General features: G+C 42.1%; 1 protein-coding gene across 15 annotated transcripts in view; it reads left to right on the top strand.

The window, feature by feature from the left end:
- Fggy (FGGY carbohydrate kinase domain containing) overlaps positions 1–17,590 on the top strand; it is a 369,460-nt gene extending 351,870 nt beyond the window's left edge. For 12 of the 15 annotated variants that reach the window (XM_030253874.1, XM_030253871.1, NM_001113412.1 and 9 more), the window contains 2 exons: positions 13,576–13,637; positions 17,374–17,590. In XM_030253874.1, the coding sequence (XP_030109734.1) occupies positions 13,576–13,637; positions 17,374–17,455 (144 nt within the window). In that variant the 3' untranslated portion in view covers positions 17,456–17,590. Of the gene's footprint in view, positions 1–2,346; positions 2,540–13,575; positions 13,638–17,373 lie in introns of those variants that run through there. The other 3 variants (XM_017320430.2, XM_017320429.1, XM_011240636.1) reach the window with 2 other exon arrangements.
- Positions 17,591–21,345: the final 3,755 nt, after the last annotated feature.

The raw sequence follows: 21,345 nt of genomic DNA on the forward strand, positions 1-21,345 counted from the left end.
TGTGTATGTGCCTGGTGCCCAAGGAGGTCAGAATAAGTCAGTGAACCTGCAGAACTGGAATTATGGAGGGTTGTGAGCTGCTGTGGGTGCTGGGATTGAGCCTGGATCCTCTGAAGAAGCAGCCATTGCTCTTACCTGCTAAGCCACCTCTTCAGCTCTCTGGTTTCTGTTTTGTTTTAAGAGTGAGAAAGAACATGAAATTGATTTGGCACAGAAGTAGAGAGAAATCTGGGAGGATTTGGGGAAGGGGGAAAAAAAAACATGATCACAATATATTGTGTGAAATTCTCAAAACTCAAGTAATTTTTAAAAACTAAAAATTTATGATATTAGAATGAAGAATTAAATGAAACTAAAAATATTCAATGGACTTGGCCCTCTCTGAAGTCCATAATACTTAGTTAAGAATAGGTTTCAGAACTTGATCTTTCAACTGAAGGAATCAGTGGGTGTTTGTATAGCATTAGCCATAGTAAATACTTTATAAAATACTAGCTGCCACCACTACTACCACTGTTATTGTTGACATGGCCACTGTTTCTTGTACAGCTCACTGCAACACTTTATCACCAGGATCATATCAGTTTCAGTAAACAATAAGTGACTAATTGAGCCTGTTTACATTTTTAGAGCCTATGATCTTTCTGATGTTTTTAGTAAGAAGCCTTAGAAATCAGATAAAAATGAGTCACGTTCACATAAATAGGATGAATTGCTCAATATTCATATTTAGACCCAGTCCTTACCAGTCAGGCTATGTATTAGGACTCTACCCCCAACCTTCTTAACAGGGATAGAGTCGCTCCCCTGTGCTATGATGACCCATGATTAATCAAGATAAAATGTTGTGTTTCCATGAAGTTTAGTGGATGTGTGTTTTGTTGGAATGAGACTAGGGAAACCTCAGAAACTCAAGAGTAACACTTGTTGGATGAAAGTTAATTATGATAGCTCACACAGTGCAAACACAGCCACCCTACCACCCCCACCCCCACAAAACTGACTGCAGAGCTGGCAAGATTTTAGAGATAATTTAAGCAAATGCTTTCACTCTGCAGATAAGTGAGGTCAAGGAATGGGAAAGGTCTTGCTCAGGGTCATACAGATGGTAGTAATTTTGTTTAGTTTGTTTCAAAAAGTAACATGAGCAGTTTCTCTTAACATCAATGAATCTGCCTTTCTCTTTATATAAGCACAATGTAGTGACCATGGTTAAATGTGACCTTGACAGGGGAAAAGAAAGCTTTGAGAATTTTACAGGGTCTCAGAGTCATCACATGGAGGGTAACTGTGATGGCCTCAGCCTAGACATCTCCCTGGTGAGCATGGGCTCCTGAAATGGACCCCATTTTACTCATGACTTGAAGCAAGCTTGTAATTTATTAATTTAGGAAAATCGTGTGAATGCTCTGAACCTGAGCTTCCTCATTTAAAAGGGATAGAGTCCTCCCTCTCCACCCCAGAATTTGACAATCAAATGTACAGTCCTTACATTAAATATACATTTGATAAATTCATCCTCTCAGCTAACTCTTAATACTCTACTAAAAACTGGTGATACATGAAGAAGGCTGCCAAGTGCTTCTGCTTCTGGAAAAAGATGAAGTGAGAGACCTCGTGAAATGAAGTAAAGATTAAGCCAATTAGCAATAAAACGTCAGATGACACTGTGTAGGAGGCTAAGAAACTTCACTGTGTTGTGAAGTTAAGAAAGTGTGATGGTACAGCCACTGGTATTTAGAAGTGGATTGAGTCAAACTCAACACTTGAGGCCAATTAAGGGTGGCCAAAGGTAAGTCTTGGAGAAAGTGTATTTGAAGAGGGAGGCCCTAAAAGAAAAGGACAGTCCTCAAAGATTACTGGGAGAGGTACAAATTGGGAAGGAGCAATTTTAGCATGGTCAGTCATAGCCCGAAAGTTAATATTTCTAGAATGGCTCACTAGGAGGGTAATGAATACAGCAGTGCTGAAAACAGACACAAATTCCATCATGAAGATTTCAGACACTGAGATTTTTACGAAGTCTGAATTTCATCAGAAACTCTTGGTGTTCACTGCAAGTTTTAAGAGGGGAAGAAATTGTGTTGTCATTGTCTTTCAGCTCCTGAAAGGCAAACTCCTTAAACCTTTGGAGTTCTTCAAAATGGTATCTTCTTGAATGCTTGTGAGAAGGTTAATGGCTGGAAAACTATAGATCCTTCAGATTGGGGGATGAGTAATTTTCAGGCTCTCCATTAACTTTCCAAGATAGAGAATAAGGTTCTCTCTATTTTTCTCATCTAACAAATCTCCAAAGGATGGGATTCAGATAGACCCTAGGTTGATGACCACATGCTTGTCATGCAGATTGCTGTGCCCAGAGAGCATGGACCCTTGCTGCATCCTTGTCTTTCTGCATTTCTATCTGCCTAATATTTGTAGCCCTGATAACATATTATTAACAGTAAGTAAACATTTCCTATATTATATGTATCCATTCAAGCAAATTGGGAAGCCTGTGATTTGTAGTTCATCAGACATATAGAGAAACATGAGACTTGCAACTAAAGTTGAGACAGCCTTGAACCTTCCAGTACAAGTATGACCCTGACTCTGGGTAGATAGTGCTGGAATTTAATTGATGTCTAAAGAATTGGAAGTCGATTGGTACAAGGGGGAGTGTGGACCCACACATTTAGTGTCAGAAGTGTCATGGGTAAAAACCCAGAGACAAAATTTACCTCATACTATTGGTTTAGTACATTTATTTGGATGAATAGCAGAGTCCAGCCAGAGTCAAGCATGGGTTTTAGTGCAGTGATGAGTCAAAGATCAGATCTGGCCTGTGAATCCTGCACACCAGCAGAATAACAAAATATATAAGGCTATGATGTGCCTCAAATCTCTTACATAACTGACCTGCCAACATTATGATCGACATGTTATTGCCAACTTTTCAGACGAGAAAACACCCATAAAGAAAGCAAGATGTTTGCCTGATCACACGCACAGAGTGAGTCTGCAGAGAAGCCTAGCTGTGAATGATGGCAAGCTGTTACAGTATTGTCTAATCACCACACTACATTTTCCACTTTCTGACTGGCCAGGACTTCTGTACAAAGATGGAGGTGAAACCAAGAGACCAATTAAGAATAGTGGTCAGAGTTGGGTAGGGAATATTCAACAATACTCTGAGTAGATGCTATTGCTCCCATTTTGAAGATGGGAAAACTGAGGTTGGGTTTGCATATCTAGTAAACAATAGAATTAACTTAAGCCCATTTGCTTCTAGTATGCAGTATTTTTCTAGTAGCTGCTTTATTTCCTATAGATTTGGACATGTCCCATGACTCCCTTCCTTTAGGTCCAAGAGAATAGTATGATAGAGGTATATTTTACGTAGGATTGAAAATGTTTTGCTTCAACTTGGTAGGCTGTTGAAAAATACAATGTAAATGTGTGACACATTTGATATATGGTGATTGCTTTTACAATTTGAAAATCAAGACATAGTAGAGATAAACTAATGTATACATGTTGATGTACAGCTCTCTGAGTTTTAAAAGATGTGCACACCTGTGTAATTAAGCATATGTATGGATGTCCATGATAGACAGAGTGCATTCAGAATGCTGACTGGAACGCTGGTCTTCACAGTGTGGTGGATGATGAAGACATCCCAGTCCTTCATCTCTTCCTGCTTCTCAGTTGATGTTGCTTTTAGTGCTTTGGGGTGAGCAAGTGCCAGCTGCAAGTCAAAAGATGACCATGCCAAAAATAAAAAACAATAACAGAAACAAAAGAACAATTAGCCATTTCTTAATACTCTGTAGAGGAAAATCACATTGCTATTTTTTTTCTGTTTTTCTATGGAGGGGGTCATGTGTCCCAGCCCACGCATACTAGCACATGAACTTGTTGTTCCAGTAAAATGAGTCAGAGTTTCTCAAGAACACAGATTCATGAATTTCAGAACTATGTGTCAGCATCTTTTGAGAAAGGTACAATCCCTGTATTAGAGGGTTCTCTCTGTGTCTCTCTGTTTCTGTCTGTCTCTGTGTCTGTCTGTCTGTCTGTCTGTCTGTCTCTCTCTCTCTCTCTCTCACACACACACACACACACACACACACACACACACACACACACACACACCAAAGACATATGCACATGTATACTCAATGGGATGACACAGTTAATAAACAAAAGTGGGATTTGAACTCAAGTCCAGAGGACTCAATATCAGGTGTTCTTTACAAGGAGGACGGTGGCACTGTGGGCAGAGTATGGAACTAAGCAATGGCTTGGAGTCAGAACTGGCCTGAAATTCAGGGCTTCACGACAAACTGGCAGCCAGCTACAAAATTCTTGAGGCAGATTGAAAACCAGTTGCTGTTTTCACACAGACTGCCCTTTTCCATTGTGGCGGAGAGCTGGCTTTCCTACCCTGGCGAACAACTATGAGAGTTACTTAAGAACAAAGCGACATGGTGATTCAAGGTTTATAAACCTTTAGGTTAAGGTGCCCAGCCAAAATTCAGAAGCCCAAATATCAGGAAATATTTAGACCTATCATTCAAAGAAGTGGGGGCAGGTGATCATATCTGTATGAGAACACTTCGAGAAATAAAGGATCATGAGTGTAAAACAAGTGGCATGGCTCCCAGCTCAGAGTAAGCACCTGGGAAAGGGCAGCTGCCGTAGGCAGCTGAAGCTGTCTGTGCACACCAGTGCTTTTGGACCGCATGGTTCATCAATCATGAGAAATTTGCTTATGTATCTCAGTGCGCGAACATCTGTGTAAAAGCATAGTATATTATGCTTATAGATTATTTTGTAAAACAGACAAAGTATAGCTGAAACAAAAAATATTTTGAAATGAGCACACCTATGCAATGTCTAAAGGTCTGCTCTACGGCTGATATGTTTTTAATAACATTTTTAAAATTATGATTAATTTTGTCAAGAACAACATTCCCTGTGCAATCTAGGCTGAACCTAACATTTTGATTCTCCTGCCTCAGCCTCCTGAGGGCTGGGATAACAAGCATGCTCAACAGATAAATTTTTATGACGTTTTAAGCTTGTCTGTATATGTGGTGTGCGTTTATATGTTTTCATGTTTGAATATGTGAGGTTGCATATGTATATGGGTCAAAGCTTGGAGTTACATGCGTATGTGCATAAATGCATGAGGACTCAATGTTAACATCAGGGGTCTTCCTTAATCTTTCTTCACCATATTTATTGAGGCTGGGTCTTGGAACTAGGCCAGAGATTGCTGATTTAGGTTAATCTAGCTTGCCAGCTTGCTGCAGAGATTCCCTGATGACTGTCTTCTATGCACTGGTTTATAGATTCACTGCAATATCCACCCAGCAGTTACATAGATGTTAAGAACCTGAACTCTGGTTCTCATGGTAACATGGCAAACACTCTGTTCATTGAATTATTTCTCAGCTCCCCTGTTTTTGATAACTTCTAAAAGATTTTATATGTACCTGTGTTCAGATCTCAAACTATTTCCTTGATAATTTTGGCTTTTCCCAGTTTTACCTTGTCAGACTGTTTCTTATTTTTGACCTTAAAGTAAAGAGATAATACTTAAAATTATAGCACCATTTTTTTTGCTTGAATCTGAGCAATTACCTACTGTCCACTGAATGAATCTTTTTCAGAAATTTATCCATTTTTTTAAAAGATTAGTGTATATCAAATTAGGTCCTAGCTGTCCCTAGTGACATGGGACATTGAAATAGCAGCTTATAGCAAATTCTGAATTTAGTGAACTTCCAAGAAAGTACCATACAGGTATATTAGTGCTGGAGAAAGCTTCCGTGCAGTGTAAGTGACTCTTTGTCTGACCCGTTGTTGAGCTGTTGTACCTAATACTAGTCTGCATTAAGAACAGGAAAATCTTAATTTGTTTGGAGCAAAAATCACGCAGATGACACTCCCAGAATTTTCTTCCAGAATATTTAATGGAACACTACAAGTCCTTTGAGAGAACAGATATGTTTCTCAGAAGACACTGGCTCTGATGAGCTTACAATGTCTATTGTGATAGGCATCAACTTTTCATTCACAGACATTAACTAACCAGTGATGGATGCTGGGATTGTGTTTAGTTGGAGCTCTGGGGTCATGCTTCATACCTTCTAGGGGCTGTCTTTCACCAACACTGGGTGGTCTTGATTTTTTTTTCTGTATTCAGTAATTCTAGACAGTTCTAGGCTTTGTCTGCTGCTCCATGCTGAGATCGCGACTACCTGACAGTCTTCCCCAAGTCGTAAGGGCATGGATCTCCAAAGGAGAGGAAGTAGAGGTCTCCTCATCCCCAGATTGCCAGCAGCAGTCTATGCCACTCTTGTGATGATTATCGCCTTCTTCATGTAGTCTCACTTCCCTGACAGCCTACCCAACAGTACTCCACAGCTAGTCCATAGCACATGACAACCGAGTGTTTCCTCTGCCCACAGGAGGCCTGGCCACTTCGAGTACTGTCTCCGAAGAAGCAGGAGCAGAGGGCTGACTGGTATCTCAGCCTTGACACACCAGGGAAGGGTCAAGTCTATGAATGAGGTCTTTCATGGCTAGCTACAGGGACCCCATTTTTTCCTACAGAAGCCATGCGCTTGCTTTCAGAAGTGACAATCAAATGTGAACTTTCATGGTTTATTTATAGCTCTGCCTTAGAGAGATAAAGAAAAGAAGTGATTAAAATGCTATTTTACAAAATATTTTGTTTTAAAAAAGCGTCCATTGTGTGGGCAAAAGGGGAAAAGAAAAGCCACTCTATTCATTGTGCTGTCTAGACTCTCAAACAAAGAGGATAGCGTGCTGCAAATTGAGATTGTCCGGCCCCCTCCATGCTGACAGAAAGTATGAATTTAGAGCTCAACTTCAAATAAGTCCCTTTGAACAGAAATATATGGGGAGACTATATTTAGCATGTGTCAGCATTTCCATAATGAATTCATATTGTTGTACTGTAGTGATTCCCAGATTTACCACAGGCAGAAGAGTCATGCAGTTTCACTTTTGTGGTAATTATCTGGAGAAATTGGGACTCTCAGCAGTGCTGTTTATGATGACAGCATTGCTGCTGTGCACACTCTCTGTACTGTGTCTGTACTGTGTCTGCTACCCATAATGCTATCAGCCTTCCAAAAGATAAAGGTGAGCCTGAGCCCTTTTGACTGCCTGTACCATAGCTTAAACAATGTAATGCAGAATTTGTGTGATTTGTCTACAATAGTAAAACAAATATATACCACTGTGGAAAAAAATCTAATTGGAGAAAAATAACCACCCACCTCTCAAGTTTATTAACAACTCAATATAGTCTCATCTAACCTTTATAATGTTTGCATGTGTAATTTTTATTTAGCAAGTTATGTTAAGCAAAAACTTGTATAGAACATCTCACACAATAAAATGTCCTTGCTTTCTTCCTTCTGTCTTTCCTTCCTTCCTTTCTTCTTGGAGATAGGTTTTCCCCATGTTGGGTTAGCCTCAAACTCAGTGACACAAACAATCTGCATTCCTTAGCCCCCTCCCCCCAAAGCAGCTGGGAATACAAGTGCATGGCAGCTACAGAGTTCCTGAGACTGAATGAAACCAGCCTTTGTTTCCACTCATAGTGTCCCTTTCCATTGTGGGGAAGAGGAATTGTGACCGTTACCTAAGCAAAAAGTAACATGGTGTTACAAGGTTTATGAATCTCAGGTTGGGGTACGCAGCCAGAATCCAGAAACTCACATATCAAGGAGGATGTGATGGTTAATGTGAGCCATCTCCTGGTTTCTGCAGCTTGAGTGTGGCACATATGACAGGGCTCTTTATTCTGTCTTAATCTTTACCATTATCTCTCCTACTCCTACAAGTGGTTGGAGGGAACAAAGAATAGTGTCATGCATAAGAGTCGGGCTCTTAGATGTGAATGGCTAGTGCTTGGTCTCATAAGTCTCTGCTACAGATGTTTCTGAAGACCCTCTACTCTGCAGATATTTCACGTACAACATGAGATGTCAATGCCCTCTGTGTTAGCCGATCTGACTGGTCATTTCAGTGTCCTTAGGTGGTCACACTGGACAGGAACTAAACCAAGCCATGACTGCCCGTACCTGCTAAGTTGGTAAAGAATGACCATGCCTTTCAGGGCCTGAAAGCAAGACTTCTCTTTTCTCTACACAGAGTCTGATATGAGCGGCTTCCTTTCTAGCATAAACCATTTGTAATCCACTATATGCTCTAGTCTCAGTGCCAGACACCTAGGAAGTCCTGTTGGCTTGAAGGGTGAGGGTGAGGCCTCCCTCATAGCTCACCCTGGAAGAGGTCCTCAACACAGTAAATTAGTCTTCTCTGAGAAGACTATCTCTGACCTGCCATCCCAGTGGAAGGCATAGAGGTGACTCATGGGTCTGAGTTACCATCCCACAAACTCCAAGGTAGGCTATTTCCAGCTCACTCTGGTATCATATCTGTCATCTTAGATCTTAGCAGAAACTTCTATTTTCACATCTTGTCACGCATATTATCCTTAAGTTCATTCAATCTGCCGACATTCCTGCATGCATGGCGTATGCCAGATGCTGAGTTTGGCAGTGAAAATAATTTTAACAATTCCTTCCTGAAGGAGTTCACAGTCTAGTTGGGAGACAGATATGTTAGCATAAAAGCATGACACCATGTCATAAATACTGGCTAGACGGAAGCATGAGCTGCTGTGTGAGCAAATAACTCATTGCAGGGGGCATGCAGGCTTCGGGGACGAATCAGCAAGATTCTCAGTAGGCTGGGTACCTGACCTCAGCTTTAAGTTTTAAGTTGTCGGCCCTTTCTCAGAAACAAAATCAGCCCATTTTAAATCCTTGAAATCTCCATCTTGTATACTTGTTTCTCAGTAACTTGTTTTGAAGTCAAGCAGAGGTAATGTGAAGAAAAGAACAGAGAATTCCCTGGTGTCTGCCATTTGCTGAACATCTGTTGCTGTGGGAAGGAAAACAGCATAAGGACCTTCAGCGAGCTTCCTGGATCCCACCATGAAGGCAATCCTGGAATGTTGTCTCAGGTCCCTGAAGAAGCAATGCCAGCACAGCACAGGCAGAAGGGGCAATGCCCTGGGAACGTTTCCCAGCTTGGAGGAAGTAACAAAGGCAGAGTCTTCTCAGGAGCCTAGTGGAAAGAAAGGCAAACCAAAACTAATAGGATAAAGCAGCGGTGAAGGCGGAGGTACCTTTGGTGGCCCATGCCCAGGCGTGCCCCTCTGTAACAGATCTAGTGTAAGAGGTTTATTGGAAGAGGGAAAAGCAAGAGGCTGTCTTGCACTGGGGACATGAGGCAGATGGACAGGCAGACAGAGTGGACAAAACAGACAGGGAACAAGAGAGCAAGACTGAACTGGAGAGAGACAAAGGGGAAGAAATAATGAACAAGATGGAATGAGAGAGAGAGACAGAGACAAAGACGAGAGAGACAGAGAGAGAGACAGAGAGAGATCTGGGGGAGGGTCTTTTATGCAACATACTTGGTGCACTTGGTGGCAGCCAGGGACATAAGCTGCCAGTAAGTCCCTGAAAGCATGCCAGTAGAATGCCTGGTTGCTAACAAAACCCAGAATGAATAGCAAAGTGGATAGTAGGAATGGTAAAACCATCCCAGGAAGCAAAACTGAGTCTATAAAGGAAAATATCGTGACACAGTCAGAGAAATACAGGACTCTTCAACCGTCTCAGAGCAGAGCAGCATCTCAGGAAAATGTATTTGCTTGTGTGTCTGTGTCCTTCACAGAATGACTGCAAACAGCTGCCCTTTGGGTTCTTTCTTACCTCTCTGCTTCTCTGATCAGCACCTTTTCATAAGATCCTTCTTGGAAAAGATATCATTGAAGAAAGACTTCAGCCAGACTTCTCCCTAATACAGCACCTCTTGCATCACCAGGGCACCTGATTATCTGGAGCTAGAAGACCAGAGCATGAGTTCAGAGCATCAGTGCTGTCTTTGGGGAAGAATAAGAACAACTTAGCTGAAGAGGGTATCATGAGTTAGCAGAAAAAGAAAGCTATCTGCATTCCTAGCCTTTGAATGGTCATCGAAAATAACAGCATAGAATTTATCATTCTGTCTTTTGATCCCAACAGTTATCTTTTCCATTCTGTAGCAAACTTCCTAAGAAATATCCATGTCACCCATTTCTCTGTTTTCCAGATATACTGAGTATTCTCCTTGGCACATAAAAGTGGCTCTATGTGGTTTATGGATATTTTACATGTTGCAGGTCTCAGGCAAACCCCCTTACTCTTCAATAGCTTATCTTTTGGTTAGAGCATACTAGAAGGTAATGAACAGTATGTAACTGAATTAATCAGTAAGTTGGCAGAGATGGATGGGGGGACTTGGATATGCTTTGGAGATACACAGAGGCTCTCATATACTGCACAACAGGTAGATTTTGCACTTAACGACCCCTCCTTACTAGTATATGGATTTCAGTAGGACAAAGAGTATGTCTCTTATATTACCTGTTACCCTCCAGGAATCTAGTATACAGTGAGAAATTAATAAATATGTGACATAAGTTGTATCTATGACCCCAGAATAACTATAGACTTTTTAAGTGTTCAGTGGCTATTCTTAAGGCAGAGCCTTTTCTGTGGAGAGTTTTGTTTGTTTATTTGTTTGTTTGTTTGTTTGTTTTGCTTCATTTTGTTTTTGCTGTTCCATAGTTAAGTCTGTTGGATACCAATATTGGATTGGCTCTGTGCTCTCCAACTTTTCCATGAGTTAAAAACCTTATAAAACTGCCTAAGGGAATCTAACCCTACTTTCCTGTGTAGTTACAAAAGGGCTTTGCTTTCTGGACCATATGTCCTAGAGACCTCATTTATTAAGCCCAAGATGTGTGGTACCAGATGTAACCCTAACTGTTCACTGCTTTTTGTTCTTATTGCCAAAGAAAAGCAAGTTGCTGGGAGAAAGCATGGTTTAACTGCATATCTTAAGGGAAGTGAATTCTGATTACAGTATTCCTGCCTGTCACATACCTGACTTTGAGGGTTTTTTCCTTTGTTTTGTTTTGGTTTTTGGAGATTATGATAGAATTATAGCATCCTCTCTTTCCTTTTCTCCCACAAAACCTTCCCGTATACCCCTCTGCATTCTCCTTTAATTCATGGCTACTTTTTTTTAATTAGTTGTTACTGCATTCCTAAGTATAACCTGTCCAGATAAGGTTACTTGTGTGTATGTTTACACAGCTGACTGACACTGGATGGCCAATTGTGCTCTCTCATGGGGAAGACCTTATCTGCCCCTCCCAGCTTTATACAGTTCCCTGTAGATTGTTGTATAGGGTTGAGACCTCATGGGCTTTTCCCTGTTCAGTATAGCATGTTCATTGGTGAGATCCATGCTCAGTTGACTTTTGGCCAGTCATGTTGATAAGATGGAACTTCTGATGTGACTTGGAGACGCCGTCTCATAAGAAACGACCTGACCCTCTGGCTCTTAGAATCTCCCCTCCCACAGTTTGCACAGCGTTCCCTGAGCTTTAGGTAGAGGAATGTTTTTCTGATGTGTCCACTGGGACTCTACAACTCTGCATTTTGATAGGTTATAGCTTTCTTTCTTGGCCTCTTTCTGTGGCAAAGAGATGTTTCCTTGATGCGGGATGAAGGCTACACTTCTCTGTGGGTGTAAGGACACATGTTTATAGTAAATTAGTGGTTGTAGATTCTCCTCCAATAACCATGACTTCACTAGCACTGAGTAGTTAACTAGGTATCTTGTATCAAGCATGATTTTCCTCTTATTAAGAAGGTTTTAAGTCCAACTAGAAAGCTGCTGGTTACCACCAAAATCTGTGTGCTACTATTGTACCCTCAGGATTATCTTGTCAGTTGGTTGTTAATGCGACTCATAAGCAGCAGAGCTGAGTAGCTATGGTTGCTTCTCTCCTTGGAAGCTTACATGGTGCCATCTGGTTGGTTACAGATCACAGGTCTCTGTGTACTGAACATGCATGGTGTTTTCTGCACTGGGAACTGATCTTCCACCCTTGAGAGGTGACCAAGGACAACAGCAAGAGCTGTGTGTTTAGGGAGTTACTTGTGCAGACCTGACCACCAACTCAAAAGAGGGCTTCTTATGCTTGGAATTAGGGTTTGTTGTTGTTGTTGTTGTTGTTGTTGTTAGGTAGTCTTTGGCTCTTGGAGAGAGAACCAGCCAGCAGTCCAGATGACAAAAGTTCATTAAAACTATGTCTGTAGATATTTGTACACATGCTATAGGGTTTTATTTCTAGGTAAATAGTCAATATTATGATTTCTTGTGATTTTTCAGACACCTTTATTATTATTTTACTCACGTCCCTTTTGTTATGTATTTACCTCCCATCTCCTCCCTTCCCCACTAAGCACCTCAGCTTACCCTCCCCCAGATCACTTGTCTTCTGCTATTCGTTTTACCCTCCTCTCCTCCTCTGTATTTCCTTCCCTCTTTCTAAAGATCCCCTTTTCCTGTTTCTCTGATCAGATTACTTATATCCCACTATTCCTTTCTATTGCTCCCTAACTCCCTTATCCTGACAACAGTTCAGTTTTCCTTCCCTGGTTTCTGTAAATTGTTTTACCTTCTGAATTATTATTTTAAAGGCTGATTAATTCAAGCAACAATAGAAAAAAGATAGTGTTTCTTACAGTATAACCTCGTTTTTAGTCTTTGTTTTGGTATAAATTATTTTTAAATTTTTATTTATTTAGCTTTTATTATTTTACTTATTCACTTTGCATTCTACTCACTGCCCCCCTCATGGTCACCCCCTTCCACAATCCTTTGCCAATCCCCACTTCCTTTCTCCTCTGAGCATGAGAAACACACACACACACACACACACACACACACACACACACACACACACACTTGCCCCTCTGTATTCTCTAACCCTGGCACATCAAGTCCCTGTGAGGTGAGGCTAGGTGCATCCTCTCCCACTGAGGCCAGACAAGGCAGCCCAGCTAGAAGAACATATCCCACAGACAGGCAAGAGCTTTTGGGATAGCCCCCCCCCCCCCCCGCCTCCAGTTCTTCAGGACCCACATGAAGACCAAGCTGCACATTTGCTACAGAGGTGCAGGAGGGCCTAGGTCTAGCTTGTATATGTTTTTTGGTTGATGATTCAGTCAACTAGCACTAAAGGTTCGGGGTAGTTGTTTCTTTTGGTCTTCCTGTGGAGTTTTTATCCAGTTAGAAGCCAAAATCCTTCCTCCTATTCTTCCATAAGAGTCCCAAAACTCCATTCACTGTTTGGCTGTGGGTGTCTGCATCTGCCTGAGTCAGCTGCTGGGTGGAACCTATCAGAAGACAACGTGTTCCTGTCTGCAAACATAACAGAGTATCATTAATAATGCCAGGAATTGGCTCTTCACTCAGGTCTGAAGCTCTGGAGCAAGAGGCCTCCAGTAAGAGAGAACACGGGACATTTGTCTTTCTGGGTCTTGGTTATCCCACTCAATATGGCCTTTCCTGGTTCTATCCATTTCCTGTAAGGTCCATGGTCTCCTTCTTTACCCAGCATTCTTTGTTATTTCCGTTTACCAGGAGGCAATGGCAAGGATGAGCAAAGTGGGGAAAGTCGTGTTTCCGGAACATGCTGATAAAAAGTAAGTCTGTATGAAGCTGCCAGAGACTGAGAGTGCATGGGAGGAGGGGCAGCTCTTGCTCTGGGATGGACCTTGGATCAACCCTGGCTCTTCTTTCACTTAGACCAGCGGTTCCCAGCCTTCCTAAAGCTGCGGCCAGTTCCTCCTGTCGTGGTGACCCCCAACCACAACATTACTTCATTGCTACTTCATAGCTGTAATTTTGCTACTGTTATGAATATTACAATTCATTACAGTAAATATTTGGGGAGATGGTTTGCCAAAGGGGTTGCAACCCACCAGTTGGGAATCACTGACTTAGAGGTTGAAGGAATTCCTCCCAATATGAGAACTTTGGTTTATCAAGATCCAAAGCTTAGCTGGTCAGAGCTGGAGTCACATACAAACTTCCAAATTCTCAGACTAATATTTTCATCCTGAATCATAGGAAGAAATCTGTTTTTCTCTATGCTAAAGTATGGGAATCTTTTATGTTCACATCAAAGGACCAGCTGGCATTCTCCTACCCTTTATATATTTCTTGGCACTGAAGGCTAGAAAATCCCCCATGTTTAAATGCCAAGTCAACAAAAATATTTATTTATTTATTTATCTATTGAGTGCTTGCTATATTTAAAGCATGAACTGAGCTCTGGGAAGGATGCAGAGAGCGATGAGGCACTACTAGATTTATACAGAGAGATGATTTTAAGTTAACATGAATAAATTCTTCCATAGAAATGCCAGCAGGCAACAACATAACCGGAAGAAGGAATAACTGGGACCATGCATGGAGAAAGGAAAATTTTAGAGGAAGACCATGTCTCCGCTGACTTTAAATGTTTAAAAGTCATTTCCAAACAGGCCAAAGTAGAGAAGAACATTCTTGGTAGAGGAAATAATCTATGCAAAGGGTCAGCTTTTATACTGAGATCACTACAATCAGAACACAAGGTGAGATGAGGAAGTGAGGCAGGCAGAAGTCAGCCCATGAAGCCCCTGGAGCCATGCCAAAGACCCCTGGGGTCAGAGTTTTAAGCAGTGATGAGACCTGATCAAATGGACAGTTTGAAAGTTTAGTCATACAGAATTGGTTCGTGAGAGCTAAGGCTAGAAGTCAGGAGGCTCTATCGAAGGCTTTTGGAGCAGCCCACATTAGCAATCAGGGTCACTATGAAATCACTGAAGATGAAGGAGCAAGTCCCGGAGGAAAGCACTTGGTGTTAAAACTTAAAGTCTTACCATGTCACTTTCCTTATATGTCTCAAAGGTCCATTATTTGAGAACTTGAAATGCTTACTAAAATGACAGTCTAGACTCATTTTATTGTCTCCAAATGGAATCAGGCTATTAAAGACCCTGCATGTGAAGCCCTCTCTGACTGCCTAGCTCAGAGGAGCAGCATGGGTATAGGAAACTCAACCCAGCAACAGAGATGCCCCTCCCAGTGAATGGAGAAGCTGTGGAGGGTGTCCACTAGAGGGTGCCTGAACTATGCCGTTTGTTTGAAAGGAGAAGCAGTTTATTCCCCTTCATCTCTTTTGTGACCTTCTCAAGACTTTTCAGGGAAGTGTTTTTAAGTTCATTCTCAGAAAAAAAAAAAATCCATGTGCTTTCTCCCCCACCCCCCTGCCAGGGGTAATTATTATTTTTTAATTTAAATTATAGATTTTTATTAGATATTTTCTCCATTTACATTTCAAATGCTATTCCTAAAGTCCCCTATACCCTCCCCTGCCCTGCTCCCCTACTCACCCACTCCCACTTCTTGGCCCTGGAGTTCCCCTATACTGAGGCACATAAAGTTTGCAAGACCAAGGGGCCTCTCTTCCCAATGATGGCCGACTAGGCCATCTTCTGCTACATATGCCGCTAGAGACACGAGCTCCGGGGTACTGGTTAGTTCATATTGTTGTCCCACTTATAGGGTTGCAGATCCCTTCAGCTCATGCTTTCTTTGAAGACTGTGGTGTCTTGATGGCAGCTGGCAGGGTTTCCATGAAGCAAATGCACAGTGCTGTGCCGCCATCTGCAGGCAGCACAAAGATTGCAACTAGAAAGCCAGACCCCATTTCCTCTTCCTGTCTCTTGGCTTCAAATCTCATTAACTTTATATTTTCTTGGTCCCGAGCCACAGACAATCAATTGTTTGAGAGGAGGGGAATTTAGGAGATAACTCAGCTGGCTGGCTGTATGTGAATTTAATGTCTAATAAAGTAACTGTAGTTCAGTAAGCAAATTGTTACAATGATTCCAATTATTCAACCTGGAAAGGGTGAATCGTGGGTTCCTGTTGAGTGAAAAAAGACATTTGCAAGAAGACAAATGGTATTCCAATGAATGGAGTTTCAGTAGAATTGTTACCTTAAAATCCTTGCTGTGTGAGAGAGGCTGCTGAGCAAAGCCCCCTTTAAGAGTTTTGCGATAACAAAGTTAGAAACCCATCTCACCCCACAGAAGAATTGCACCGCCTTGTATTGTCATAGAATATCATTAGAAGCAGAAAATATTTCTAAAAGCCATTCTCTGACTGAGAATTGAATTCTTTGGAGCGGGGTTTAGCAGCATCTCACAATCGTAGATTGAGTATAATAGTAGAATATGGATTATTTCAAAGCAATAACTCATACTTACATTATTTATTTGAATCAGTCATTGTTCTCATTCATTTCACATATTGCTTAATCCTCACAACATTTCTGCAGTATATCCTGTAACTATCTCGATTTGCAGGTGAGGAAATTTATGCATAGATGGGTTTTGTAGGCATGGGTTGTGTAATTCAAGTCCTGGCCTCAAATCCCCTTCTCAGCCATGGTTTGGCCCCATCACAGTTCCGACATCACTCTTCTAGAATGCTTAAGGTTGAAATATGGAACAAGCACAAATTTCTGTGCACTCCCAGATTTTCTCATACTCTTATTCCCCATCCCAATTCACAATGGTTAACATCCCTTATAAGGGTCATTGTCAGAACATTCCAGAGTCTACCAAATAATGTTGAATTGGATTCATCCACCCCATTAAAGAGAGTAAAGACAGAGTTTTAAAAGTTATGATGCTCCGTACTATTGCTATCCTTGTGGCATGGTGATGCCTAAGCAGACCCAGTCTTACAGCCAAGAGTGGTTCTAACAGGTCTCACCTAAAGAGTCTGATGGAGAAGGCTGGTTAGCAGGGTCACTACCAGACACTGAGGGTAGAGCCAGGTGCAGGGAGATGTTGGTCTCGTTTCTACAGAGTTTACCCTAGATAAACCGTTGGATAAGCCAAACACCTGGATAAGGCTGTCTGCCAAAGTCACTGATATGTGGAAATCACAAAGGGGATTAAAGTGCTCATTCTTAAATCTGGCCAAGGTGCTGTTTTCACCTGTGGCTAGTCACGCCAGACAGATGTATTTAAGCTTGGGATCAGAAGGGGTCTGTGCTAAGCCTGAGCCATTCAGTACATGCAGGGGAGGCTCAGAAGCCACTGCTTTCTAAGCACGAATCCCACCTCAGCTACACTTCAGGCTATTCCACTTTGGATGCACCTTGCTGATAAAACACCTACATGTCAAGCATGCATCTTGCAGAACTGCATGTCATTTATACACAATAGATATGAAGCATAATAACCCCTTTGCTTCATACACTAAAAACTTAGATTTCCGTCTGAACATAACAGATACATTCCCATCCTTCTAAATTAGGGGGAAGGCACACAACAGCTTTGTTTTGCCAGTGTTTAATGTGTTCCTTTTTGTACCCCCCAGATATTATGACAAGAAATATCAAGTGTTTCTGAGAATGGTTGAGCACCAGAAGGAGTATTCAGCAATCATGAATGGAAGCTGAACATACCTGTCCGTACAGACGCTGTGCCATTCACTGGGGCCCTCTGTGTGTTCATCTTATGCTCAGTGCCCCTTGGGTATAATTTTGGCATTCCTGTCTTATTATCTAATAAAAACTTCGAGCAGGCAAACACAACTGGAGTCACTTATGTCTGTGTCTGGATGTGTAATAGTTGGTGGTTTCTAGGGTGCTTTCCTGGTAGCAGTAGCTCTTATTGGATGCTGGGATCTCTTGTAAAACCAGACCCTGAAAAATCCTTCAGTCCTGTGGAAACTTGTTCATTCTTTCCATGTCAGCTATTAAATTAGGCCTTATCTGCTTTATGTGGTATAACCTGGTGCTTAGTCTGTGTACTTTATGTCATTAGCTTCTTCCAGACTTTAGAATCAGATAGAGCATTTAATTGCAAAATCACCATTTTGCAACAATTATTAAAGATAGGTATGGAGAGGAGCTATCCATAGATCCTGGAGGAAAGTTTGATAAGTAACAGGATGTATACAGGGTTTTAAAACTGTTGCTTCACAGATGAGTGATTCCAAGGGGCAGGGAGAACGTTAACTATACAAAGAAACAGAGTACCATCACACCATCTCTGTTGCCTTCACGCTTCCAGACATGGTAGTCTGACAAAGGAACAACATCACTCATGCTGGGTACGCATAGTCCAAATGTAATGGTTAGGAAACCCCATACAAACACATTCCGAATGTCTCCTTCCCAGGCCACTAGTGAATCCCCCGACCTGGACTTGGTCCATACAGCCAGGAGATCAAGTTCTCCTAGCACCTCCCTACCAGTCAACTCCTTCTCACCAGGCCAAGTGGCAAGGGTCCTATATGGTGCTATTCACAGCCCCGACTGTAGTCAGACTCCAGGAAATCCCACCCTGGGTCCATCTCTCTCATATGAACCTTTTCGTTCTGCTCTTTGTCCCATTCTTCAATATTCTTCTAACCCCGCTTTACTGTATTCACCTGCACCAAGTCCCTGCTCCCTTAAGATTACCTGTTTCTCCGCTGCCCCCATCACTGAAAAAGATGAATCCCATTCCCCCTTTCCCACTCCTGCATTTCCTTGACCCACTAAATTGATACACCTGGCCAGTACACATGGTAGCTCCAGGTCAGGGAAACCCATAAATCACAAAACCTCTGCTCAGGTTACCAGCAAGGCTTTCCATCCCACGGCTGTATGCACTGCTCCTACTACAACCCCTATTCGGTCCCACTCTATTTTCCCAAATCATAATCATCCACTCTTTGCCTGCTTCACTTTCAATCAATTTGACATCTGAATGGGATGTCAGCATTGGGTCTTCAAAGTCCTTTGGGCCAACTGTACCATCCAGTGTCGGGTCTTGGGAAAGCCATACATCTGGACTCCTCCATACCACTAAAATCCACACTCTCCAAAAATATATCTAGCACTCATGGGAGGATAGATGAACCACTGAAATCCACGGTGTATTTTACAGAGGAAAATGAGCCAGCTCCTTTAACAGTGGACACCATAGCTACTACTAACATTCACTACTAGCAGGTTCCCCTAATCACATTAGCACTCCATGTATCCTCAGACACCAAATGCTCTGAACAAATCCCACACTCCCAATTACAAGGCATAAATAAATCCAAACCTCCCCAGCCATCTCCCTCTGACACGCACATTCTCATGATCTCATGACCAAAGCCTCACTTTGATGAAGACATCCAACAAAATTCTCTTGTCAATTTCACTGATCTTCAGTGTTTCCCACTGCTTTCTCTGTACCTGCCTTCAACACCTTCCGTAGCTTGCCTGAGAGGGTACCAGTTCCCTACCTCTGACCTTGTTCCCAGCCATCTGACCTGCTTTTTGTGAACCAGGATAAGTTCTTTCAATCTGTCCATACCAATCCTCGAATTTGTTACTATCCCTTTCAATATTTAACAAAAATCTTCCTAATTATCCCTGTTCCCCAAAAACCTCAATTTCAAAGCCTACCTGGCCACCACAGGGAAGGCTATTTTGGTATAATGGAAGTCTTTCAAATTATATTTTCACCAATGAAATCAGCCCCTACTTTTTGGTGGCAGAAATCCCCCAATTGACCTTATGTAGCCAACCTGAATTCCACTCTATGACTCATCTCCCTAGAGCTGGATTTTTGGCTACAGAGGTGGGCATAAGTCTGGCCACTGCCTTAATTGAGACAGATATGGCCTACAGTGCTTTGGGTCACTCTGCCTTCACAGCTCCAAGATTTTTATACCAAATTACAGCTCTATGTAAATTCCACAGCCTGATGCCTGGCCTCCCTCCAATGACAGCTCACTTCTCTGGACCAAGTCTCTCTCTAGAACCACTGGACCTTCTATCCCTTAACAACAGAGAAAAGAGGGACCTGTCTTTCCCTCAGAGAAGATTGCTGCTACTGCATCAACAAATTGGGGGTACGAGGAGGAAATGCTTACTAGCTAACCTGCCTTTTTGAGGACCTCCTAAAAGGAACTTGCCTCTTAGACCCAAGACCCCTTTAATGAATTGGATCGGCCTTTAGGGTGAGCCCCTTATTATCATTGTTCCTCTATTACAGTTTGTCCCTCTATTCCTTAACAGCTTTCCTTTTTCCTAACCAAACAGATTTGACAAATAAATAACCAAACTTGTAATCAGCTCCTCAGGCATTTACCAACCTCTTACCACTAAAGATGACATTGTTTCCCCATCTGGCCCATGAACATCCTCATCTGGGCATGGGGACTATACCTTAATGGCCTTTGGAAGGACTCCTGGCATCTACAAACACCTACGATCTCAGCTTTGAGGAACTTTCCAGCTCCTCAACCCAGAGCTTACTGAATCTGTACTTTCCTTCTGAGCCTCTTATTTTTCCTCCTTCCTCCCCTGCCAGACCCACTTTCAATTCCATTAATGACTCCCTTTTTCTTGATCTTCTCCCCTAATCATCAGGAAGCAATCAGAGAGAAAGACATGTTCTTACCCAATACCTAACAACCCAATAATAAAGCAAAAGGGTGGGAATGAATGACTCTAGCAGACAGAACATGGCCAACACAGGCCCAGCACAGCGAGCATGGCCCTCGGTAGCTTCTTCCTTTTACCCTGCTCGCCCTGCTGAACTGTTAGGTCACATTCTAACTGTGCCACCAACATCTAGTCTCTTATTTGGCCACTGATTCATTCCTAAGACTGATTGCCAAGGTCCAACAATCAAAACATAAAGGTCCAGGAATCAAAATTCATTATTTTGATTAACCTAATTAAGGTATCCAATCAGAACTTACCAACACAAGCCTGCCTCATTCCAACACAGAACTCCCTGTTTTCCCCTCTTATAATTAACACTTGCAAAATTAGTTGCCGCTGTTTCTGCCCTATTCTAATTAAGCCACTTTGTCTCTTTGCCTTGCTTAATTAAGAATCTCTTTGCATGTAATTTGTGCTTGGAAACTGGTGTTTGGGTATGGCCCATACCTAATCCTGGGTGAAGAGTGTGTGTGTGGGTACCCTGCAGTATGTGGGTCCCTTCAGTCATAGTGTTTATCTCATCAATAGAAAACAACCTAGAAAAAAAAACTGATACCAGGGATGGATGGGGTATAAGGAAAGATTATGCAAGCATTTGGAACTTTGGGCTGCAAAAGCCACTGAGTCTATCCCATGGGAGTTTGGAAGATAAAAATACTGACAGCAATGCAGACAATGGAAGCCTGGATAGTGATGTTTCTGAGAGAAGCCAAGGCTATCAGGGTCATTTGTATGATTTCTTTTGAATTAGGAATCTGGTTCTGGGCAGCTAGAGATGCTGAAGAATCAGCTGCAGTTAACAAAAGACCAGACTACTTAAGGGAAACATTTGCTTTACCGGACCCATAGGTCGGCTG

This window comes from Mus musculus, chromosome 4, assembly GCF_000001635.26.
Source record: "Mus musculus strain C57BL/6J chromosome 4, GRCm38.p6 C57BL/6J".
Lineage (NCBI taxonomy): Eukaryota > Metazoa > Chordata > Mammalia > Rodentia > Muridae > Mus > Mus musculus.